At 38.3% G+C, this 10000-nt stretch overlaps 2 protein-coding genes across 6 annotated transcripts in view; one reads left to right on the top strand and one right to left on the bottom strand.

The window, feature by feature from the left end:
* LOC138031303 (large ribosomal subunit protein P1-like) overlaps nucleotides 1–1756 on the top strand; it is a 3148-nt gene extending 1392 nt beyond the window's left edge. Inside the window, exon 3 of the mRNA XM_068879012.1 lies at nucleotides 1671–1756. Within this exon, the coding sequence (XP_068735113.1) occupies nucleotides 1671–1684 (14 nt within the window). The 3' untranslated portion in view covers nucleotides 1685–1756. The remainder of the gene's footprint in view (nucleotides 1–1670) is intronic.
* A 2668-nt stretch (nucleotides 1757–4424) lies between these two features.
* The window catches only part of LOC138031300 (tubulin epsilon chain-like), a 6734-nt gene continuing 1158 nt past the window's right edge, over nucleotides 4425–10000 (bottom strand). For 2 of the 5 annotated variants that reach the window (XM_068879004.1, XM_068879002.1), the window contains 8 exons: nucleotides 9375–9428; nucleotides 9031–9083; nucleotides 8855–8921; nucleotides 8502–8617; nucleotides 8144–8265; nucleotides 6510–6636; nucleotides 6016–6076; nucleotides 4425–5797 (listed from right to left, as the gene is read on the bottom strand). In XM_068879004.1, coding sequence (XP_068735105.1) covers nucleotides 4982–5797; nucleotides 6016–6076; nucleotides 6510–6636; nucleotides 8144–8265; nucleotides 8502–8617; nucleotides 8855–8921; nucleotides 9031–9077 — 1356 coding nt within the window. In that variant the 5' untranslated portion in view covers nucleotides 9078–9083; nucleotides 9375–9428 and the 3' untranslated portion in view covers nucleotides 4425–4981. The remainder of the gene's footprint in view (nucleotides 5798–6015; nucleotides 6077–6509; nucleotides 6637–8143; nucleotides 8266–8501; nucleotides 8618–8854; nucleotides 8922–9030; nucleotides 9084–9374; nucleotides 9429–10000) is intronic. The other 3 variants (XM_068879006.1, XM_068879005.1, XM_068879003.1) reach the window with 2 other exon arrangements.

Genomic DNA, 10000 nt, shown 5'->3' with positions numbered 1-10000 from the left:
TCAGTCAACCTCTGGAGGTTGTCCTTTTTCTCAAAAATTTGGAAATTCCAGGACTCTCTGCACCATTTGAGGTTTCATTTCTCTTCATGTGTGGTCCTAGTTTCTTCCCCCCCCCCCCGACAATCAAGTGAAAATGGCAAAGCTCTTCAAATGCATAGACCAAGCCGCCGGTTTTTTACTTACAGGATCTATGGTAAGCCATACTGGACAAAAGCGGTCCAGATACACGACTGGGTGAGGAACTTGGACAGTCGAAAAACATTCTCGGAGGTCAAGAAAAAGTTTTTACAATTTAAAAACATTTCCATGGTCGAGAAACACATTTGTTGATCCAAATAAATGTTTAGCCCATTGAGAAATGTTTCCTGTCACACTAGAATTTTCATCGGTTGATAGAAACATTGACCAAGTTATTTCATTAGTTTGGTCACACCACATTTTGATGAAAATTGAATTAAACATGATTTTGAACTGTAATTACATAGTTTCAATTGATAATTTGAGCTTATTTCGTTTTTGTCGTACTTCTGCAGCCTCACTTTCATGCTAGGTTGGTTGATATGGAAATCCACCTAGAAATCTGAAAAGAACATTTCATGAGGTTTAAATTTGTTATGGGATTGCCTTATACCAGAATGACTCCTTCCCCCTGAAAAATGATCTTAATGAGACATACCCAATTGTGACTTATCACGCGAAAACATTCCTTACGGTAAGTTGTTTTTCACGGGTAGTCGTTCAAAGCTCTGTGTAAGCCGTGAGAACGACCTGACATGTCGTTTACATGACTCAACTTCCCGTGCAAAAATAAAAGTCTATCGTTCAAACACTCGGGGTATCTGTTTAAAAATACTTGCCACCCATGAATTAATTTTAAAATCGGATTTGAGAAACCTACTCATGTTCACCTACCATTTTATGCAAATTTCTGTTGGGAGTCAGGAGTCGTGGGATGTTGGTTTCCGGATTGTCGTGTTCCACTGGACTGGACAAAATTTGATGAACTACTACGCACTCGGGCTGATAAATAAATGTCTTATAACGATCTCTACCTAAATCACCACGAAATATTTTATATAAAATGGTGTACAACATAATATTGAGACGAAAGGGCTTTATACGGAACATTTCTTAATTCAGTTCCACAGTCAGCTTAAATGATACCTACCATCACTGCTTTAGCATATTTCATTCTTCAATATATTAACTTTAGTTTCCTTTGAGTTTTTTGAAGAATTATTGGCCTAGTTGAGGACGAGAAGTAAACTTTATCGGTTTCGTGAGTTATGATCATGTAAACTAACTCCCTACTGTAAGTGTAGCTCAGTGCAGAAATGTTCAAGACCTCAGGAAAATGCTAAGTTCTTTTGAAGTTATCAGAGCTTTGAAAATGTTGGACCTGAGCCCAATTTATCATTGAAAATGGTCTTAAAAATTTACTGCAAGTAAAGCAGCTGTGATGAAATTACACCTCTGACGTATGATCCAGACAGGTGATTTCATTTTGAATTCTGAGCTGCTTTTTGTATATGTGGATTTGCGTATGAAGATTGATTTTAAACTATGAGAAAATATACTTGCAGTTAAAGGTAAATTGAAGCTGTTCAATAGCATCACTGTTGCCATAAGCACTTAATTTGATTATTTTAATATTGTGCTTTTTCTTGCAGGATTGTTTGACTAATGTGGATACAGCTGCTGCAGCAAAAAGAACTGTTGTTAAATAAATAAATAAAATGCAAAAAGAGAAACTGTATTCATGGCTCATTTCTTAGTTGACTAGGTATGCATTGGATAATGAAAGATTTGGGATTGAGTTGAAGAAAATAAAGACTGCATAGGAAAGGCCAACAGGTTTCCACTTCCTCCTTCAACAGTTGCAATACTGTGCACATACTTGGTGAACTTCTGATATGACAGTTGCAATAAAAGCACCAGCAGACACAATCTTTAGTTTGTTAGGCTGCGTGAGTTACCGTTAATGTCATTTGCAAAGGTCAGTCTGGGCTTGATTCAACTGATCAATGGATTAACACACATTTCTTTACCACGGAAAGCTTTATTGAAAGATAAATTAAGTTCACTTGCTTTTGAAGCCAAGATTGATTGTTGTCGTTAAGTAAATAACTGTATAAAATAACTTGATGTCGTGCCTTCTTAGGGTTGTCTGCCTGTGATAAAACAAGATTTATAAAGAAGCAGTGGTGGTGCTTCTTTGATAGGGTTCCAAATGTTGTGCCCACTGACATGTGAAATTGTTTGGTATTGTAAGAAGCATCTATTGTTTTAAAGTCAAGTCATTGTTTCAATTATTGTTTAGTGTTTTGTTTTTGGCAAGTCGATCACATTACAATGTATACCTCACAAGAGCTGCGACATCACCCAAATTGTTTGGCGTTAGAGTAAAATCAATTAAGTATCACCTTGGAGTCAATGGGCTAAACATGAGAATTTGAATGACTGAATATGTAGTTGACCACTCTTCAAGGCAATGGGTTAAAACATGAGTAGTTGGTTATATCAATAAAGACAGTGAAAATACCGGTATATTGAGCGCTGTAGGAGCATCAGCCCTTTGTCAGAGCAAATTTCCGTGGCGGGCCAGTGTACTTCTCTTAACTCGGTCAGTACCATGACATACTGGTACTTACTGGTGTTAATAAGGCCTGTTTCCCACTACTTTGATGAAAGCATAAGCACAAGCAAGACACAGATGTATTAATTAATTATTGTTATTTGTTGTAAAACTAGTCCCTTTTGTTCTAACATGAGACTGAAATAAGAATTCATCATTGAGTTGAACTCAACTGAGTTTGCGTAAGTTATTTATGCTTGTAGCCAGTGAGTACCAAGCTTAATTTGTATTCCAAACTTCTTCGCCTTTCCCAAAAAAATTGAAAGGTTTTCAAATGGTCTATTGGTGTTGCCTTTCACAGCATCCCAACCCGTTTTAATACCCAATAATCATCCATTGGGTGGTGGTGGCAGTTGGTACTCTCGGAGTGGACAGTTCAAATTGTCCAGTGCACCTGGGTTGGGGGAAAAGTAACACTCTGCTGCTGTCAATGCTTGGTCTAGAAAACATAAAAAGGTGCTATAGTTTCACCAGAGAATTTAGTTTACGTAAGAATTTTCCTTGGTGTCCCATGTGAAGTTGAGTCCCAGTGCATGTATGACACTATTGTGATAATATTGATTTTATTATACAAGGAGATAAATGAAATTAATTTTCACAATGAAGTAATGACTTTATATCAAACACGAGAAGGAGTGTTTCATCGGATATCCAAACACAGAAGCGAGTTGAAAAACGAGGCAGAAGGCAGAGTTTTTTAACTGATTTCAAGGTGGTTGGATATCTGATGAAATGCTCTTTCCAGTGTTTGATATTGCTTCTCAAAGGAATCAGTATTTTAAGAGAGATTTGGGGTCAAAGTTGGCAAAATTTTATGCTAATTAAGACCACATATCCAAACTTCCTTCACGGTAGTGATTTCTTTTGTATTTGGCTTATGAGTTATTAATGAGTTTGAGAAGACAAAGTGAAACCTCACTGTGATTAAGAGAACAAAGTTAATTTCAATCAGATGTGGCCTATTACACCAAAAATTTTAGGAAGTTATGAACTGCTGTGTTAAAAATGTGACGCAAATAATATGGGAGTGCTCATAACAGGAGGCAAACAGGTGTTTAACCACCAGTTCAGAACGAGACTTGTGGAAAGAAGGCCTTGTTTGTTCAAACGGTGGCTAGGACAATCTACTGGATAAATCGCTATCCAGAAGATAAACATGACCAAAACCAATAATATTTATTGAGTGATCCAGTGTATAGTGATTAACCGCTGGATAGTGCTATCCTCCCTTCAAACAACTTGGGCCAGGCCAGTAAACTGGGGTTAATCCTTTTTTTTCACTGCTTAAGCTTCCTAATGTTGTCCTGCTACAAAACAAGGATGTTTACCATCAGTCTCCTTTGCAGCTGTTTTTGGGATGCCACAGCATTGCATGACATCCCAAACAAGGCAAGGCCACAGGCCACCAGTTTTATTGACACATCAAGTGGTAGAACTGCTTGCCACCACTTTGACATAAATAACATAAAAAATCCCTGTGCTGTTGACACAACGATGATAAAGCTCTTGCACCACTTTGCAAACAGATTCCTTGTTCATTTAAGGGGAGAGTACTCAGTATTTCCTTTTTTCAATTTTCGTTTTCTTTCTTTTTTTTCTTGTCAAAGTCAGTTATTTCTTTTTTTATTGAAGATCCCGAGTGACAATATTCATAATTCAATGGATAATTTGTTTTCGCTGTGCAGACCTTATGAAGATACTTAGCATGGTTCATGCTTTGTCTCTGTCATCAATGAATGAACACATGAACATGTATGTCAAGCTTTTAAAGAAAACACGCTCTCAAGTATTGTCACATGATCTATTTTATTTTATTAACTTTGCCAGTCAAGCTGGCAGAGCGCCACAACAGCTTGCGCCAATTACTGTGGCCCCTTTTTTTACCCTCCCAACCATGATACACAACAGAAGACAGACCACAACACAGGGAACTACGTGCCCTACTCTTAGCGACAAGTGTGTGGGTTCTTTTACGTCCCACAGGATCATTAACATTGAAGGGTTGTGAGACGGGACCTCCGGCTTATTGTCCTTATCCAAGAAGACTTGAAAGTCTAACCATTTGCAGATGTAGTTAAGGCAGCAATTTCTCCTCAGTTATTTAAAGACCCTGAGAGTTGGTCCGGCAGGAGTTGAACTCGCGAAATCCCGCGTGACAGTCCAGTGCTCAACCAACTGAGCCACCGGTGCGCGGTATCTTAATTGGGAAAGCACATAACTTATTAAGTGAACATGGTCAATCGTCATTGCAATATGTGATTCGCTTGGCCAAGGGACAGCTAAAAAAAATTAAGAGTCTCTGGCAAGAATCAAACCTGTCACCTCTGGGATTTGAGTTGGCTATTCTCAGGCCATTGTTAATCTCTGAATGCCCTCAACAGTTCTACCCATTTGTGATTCAAGAGTTTCGTACTCCTGAATCAAAGTATTCAGTGACTCTATGCTGCAATCAAATATAGCTGACTCAAATCCATCAACATGCGTGTAGTGATGAACATGAGCTTTACGCTTGTAAAGCTTGATAAAGCGATCCTTAAGGTCCCCAAATGTGTGTCTGATGCAAGTATTATTTGCAAGCGTGAGGAGGGAGTATGGATTCCCAACAGGTGGTACAGAGCATAAGCCAGTTTTCCAGCCCTCTTGGTTCCAGTGTATAAAGTGCAATGAGGGCTTTAATCTTTCAATGTTTCTTCTTATGTCAGAAATTTCAACATTGCCCCTCAACATCAAGGCACATGCTAGATACAAGCTGTGCTTAGGATCTGCTTTTATCAGTTGATGATCCTTTGAGAAAGCATCTGAGAACATCTGATCAAGCCTCCTGGTTGGCAAATTGACATCAGTGAGAGCGTACAGTGGTGTCTGACTGGAAACAAGGTAGTGAATCTTTGGAAATGGAACCAAATTCATCGTTATTTCGTTCAAATCCACATTCAGGGATCCTTCAAACCGCGAAGAGCTTGTCATGTTTAAGATAAGATTAGCAGCAATGTTGTTCATGTTATCAAATGGCTTTCCGGGTCCTTTGTCAACTCCACCATCACCTGACGTGATCGCACTGTTAGCTTTGACATGGGATTGGCTGCTTGAAGGATAAACTTTCTTACCAGTCTTGGAAGGTGGAAGAGCATTGGACACTTTATTGTATATATCCACTAAGGCCTATAACATTGTATTAAAAATTATAATGGTTATAAGTCTGACCCTATCCATCCTCGGAGACCCAGGGGCAGTCAGTCGAGAAGGAAGGAGAAAATTATAGGCAAAATCAGGACTGGCGTGAAGTAACTGATTTTCTGATCCCGTCTCGACTGACTGCCACTAGGTCCCAGGACAGATGTTTGCGAACAGGAAATTACAATAGCCATAACAAACAATACCTGGTTTTCGATTGGAAGAACACAGTCGGCATATTCTGTCAGTTGATGCATTGCCAAGACACTGAAAAAAAATGGAAGATTCCCACTCTTGAACTTCTTATTAGTTTCCAGTTTTGCACAATATCAATTTTGTTAGTATGACCTCTGGATTTCTAAGATAGGATGTCAATGCTTAGCACTAAATCATTAAGGGACAGAAGTAAGACGAAACGAAGTGAGTTCTTACAAAATATAAACTCTGTTCATGTTTACTTAAATACAATTTATCTTCAGTCTCCATTGAGTTAGTTAACACAAAGCACCACTCTACAATGCTGATTCACTTGGATTTTCAGTTAGTACTCTATCCTTATGAATTACATCTTAATCTGATTCACACTTTCTGCCTCTGCCAAAAAAAATAATAATGTACGTACTGTATCGTTTTTGCTTTGCAGCCCGCAGCCTCACTTTGTCCTCTTCACTAAATTAGAATACTGTCAGATTAAACATACCTGTTATAGGGTGATGTAATTACATCATCGTCAGCTGACGGATAAACAGCTGTAGTGAAACGATACACATCAGGGTATTCATCTGCCAGCAGGTTCAACACTGATGTTCCCAACCCAGAACCAGTTCCTTCAGAAATCACAAACCAAGTCAGACAAACATCACTTGGGATGTGTTACCCTTTCCGCGGGTACATACACGTTCAAATTCTCACAGGGGTTTGAAGGGGGCTCAGGGAAGAAACTGGGAACTCTTGCTATGGACACTACAACTGAATAGCAGTCTTAAACCTTGAATTAGTCCTAAGAGTGAGACTTAAATGTGGCTCAAACCAGTTTCCACACTTCCAAGTAATGCTCTTATTAGAAGGATAAGCACTGCAACTCTGTATAACTCTCGCTAGTCATGGTCGCAAAGTAGAGAAATAACGCAGCTCAACAAGGTCGAACAAGAAAGCATACTATGGTGCCTCTGGCAGCCGCTATACGGTCCATGTATGACCTTGGAGCACAGGTTACAGCCAACAGGAATCAGCCGTATGCTGGTTTTTGCCGAGGGAGGAAAACCGGAGAACCCGGAGAAAAATCCTCGAAGCAGAAAAGAGAACCAACACAAACTCAACCCACTTATGGCGTCAGGTCTGGGAATCGAACCTAGGCCACATTGGTGGGAGGTGAGTGCTCTCACCACTGTGCCAACCCTGCTTCCCTATCATGTATTAGCAACATTGTGGTACCAATGAAACACCGATCATTGCTGAACAAGGTGCAGTCATTACAATGTATGTGATGTAATACGTTACCATGGCAATGGGCCAGCCCTGTAAAAACACCCTTGTTTTGTCTTTAGTTGCTTATAACTCAAAAACGAACTCAGTGAACCCCATTTTTTATTTGTGAAAGGTAATCAGAAGGGGAAGATGAAACTTTCTGCAAAGTAAAAAAAATTCTGTACCGCGGATTCAGAGCCACCTTAATTCTGTGATTTTTTTAAAGGTGGCTCTGATTCTGCAGAACATAATTTTTTTAAACTTTGCCAAAAGTTTCATCTTGGCCTTCTGATCTCTTTTCAGCAATAAAAAAGGGGGTCACCAAGTTCGTTTTTGAGATATGAGCAACTAAATCCAAAATATTGGATGTTTTTGCTGGGCTTTCCTGTTGCCAAGGTAACTTATTACATCACAGAAATGACCACATCTTGTTTGGAAATTTATCGGTGTTTCATATGGTACCGTAATATTGCTATTACGTGATACAGCATTGTAGTGTCATTCGTTCTAAAGAGAGTGTCTTTGAAGTGTTGAACTGTTTTGAGCCACCTTAATACAATGTAGACTAACACCAGGCAATTTTACACACCAATGAGAACCACTCTAGGGATGAACGTACAGTACTTAATAAAGGTAAACGAGAGTTTTTATATCAATATCAATTTGATAAACAACCTTGAATAAAAAACCACATTTTTTGCTAAATCATTCATCTGCTGTAAAATATGTTGGGCAAAGCCGCGATTAGTGACTGTAAGCGGGGATGAAGGAAGCCAATAGTTAGCTATTTTCTATTTTAAATCCAAAATTGTTCTTTCTGGTCAGTTCAGGGTATAATGACATTGCCAAGAGAAAAAAAACACTCACCACCACCCATAGAGTGAATGAGGAAGAAACACTGCAAGCAGTCACAAAGCTCAGCAGCATGTCTGATCACCTCAATGATCTGTTCTCTGTACTGTTGTCCATACATCATAAATCCTGTTGCCCTGTGCATGACCAAAATAAAGCAACCTTACATAAATACATGTATAATTTATGACTAACAAGCCAGAATGAGAATAGCTTACCCAGTGGGCACTGCACCAGACTACAGTTCAAAAGGGTTTTGTGTTTGAATCCTGGCCAAACCAAAAATGTGCAGTCTTAACTTTAAGCAGGCTTAGCATTAACACGCAATAGGATTAATGAGTAAAAAAAAAGCAAGTTAAAATCATTTGATAACCAGTTATTTCCTGATCCTGAGACATCAGTTATTAGTTGCTGGCAGTCAAATACATCACGTAAAGGACCCTTGAGGATCTCATTGACAACACCTTCCTCCATGTCAATCATAACAGCCTGAAATTTCAATCAAAAGTACATGTATAACATTAAGCAAGACTTGGTAGAGAGCATAAAATGAAATGAAAATCCTTCAGACCAAAGTAGGAGACCACCAGCCCAACCCACAGGACACACTTAATCAAGAAACCAGACCCAGTGCACATTGGTAGAGGACATGACTTGCCCTTACACCACTGTCACACTGCTAACCACAATCCTGCTTCCCAGTCTTCAGCAAAATAATCCACCTACCCTGGCTTTCAATGATTTTATCTTTTGCTTTGAATTTCCCACAGGAATATCAACTGGATTTTTGTACCTTTATGGGAAATTGAAATGAGCAAAAAACATTCACAAAGGCAAAAGAAAAATGACTGATATTGCAATTATTTAGAGGACCCAATAATCCAAAATTTGTGCCATCATACCTTGTGTCAACATTGCGGAAAAAGCTATTGAGAGATTCATCAAACATCCCATGCTAAAAACAATGAAAACAACATTTCATGGCTATTTTTGAAAGAAGACGACTCAAACTGGACGTCTTGCCACTCATAAGCTGAAGAATAACTTTTATAAATTATCCATGTATTAGTTAATCAGTATAAATAAATAAATTAATTAATTCAGTCAACAATGTGTTTTCCTTGAACTTTTTGCAACCAGTATTACTGGTTGCAAAAAAAATTACCTCAATGTGCATAAAAAATCTTTCCTTTTCAAATCTGAAGGTGTATTACCAATTTTGAAAAATCAGGGAACTGCAAGTTACCTTATTTGTACTGGCATGCTCTCTTAATGCCAAATCCCAAAATCGACACCCAATCTGTTTTTATGATAAATGAAACAATGCAATGAGTACCAGCAATGAGATTTTGTAATTTACCCTGGTTAGGTGGGATGGGTAACAAGCTTTTTATTGTAAATGGTTTGAACCCAGGACACTTCCTAATAAGCGAGTTTAGAGTTCAAAAAACGTTTGCGCGTCAGGAAAAAAGCAAGCATATATTTTTAACAAGTGACAACCAAAAAGCATATTACATTAAATCAAATTTTGATTTCAGACTGATGCTAAAATAAATTAGTGATCTTCATCCTTTTGAGTGCAGAAAACTAGTTCTACTTCTTTTACAAGTCCTTATTTAAAAAATTATTACTTCATAAATTATCACGTTAACAATTGGGAAGACAATAAATCAAATCAAATTGTTTTTTTTTTCTATTTATTAAAGGGGAAATGGGAGTGTATTGAAAAAAATAAACACTTGGAGCAGAAAACAGAGCCAAATGGACAAAACCAAGAAATATTGTGGTGTCTGACCCTTGCAGACTAACCCTAACTCACAGGTATTGAAAGCTAACTGTTTTAAAACGGGTCCTTAGACTTACAAGATTATG

Source organism: Montipora capricornis, chromosome 14 (genome assembly GCF_036669925.1).
Source record: "Montipora capricornis isolate CH-2021 chromosome 14, ASM3666992v2, whole genome shotgun sequence".
Lineage (NCBI taxonomy): Eukaryota > Metazoa > Cnidaria > Anthozoa > Scleractinia > Acroporidae > Montipora > Montipora capricornis.
The sequence above is the reverse complement of the archived record's forward strand: the minus strand, read 5'-3'. Positions and strand labels throughout refer to the sequence as shown.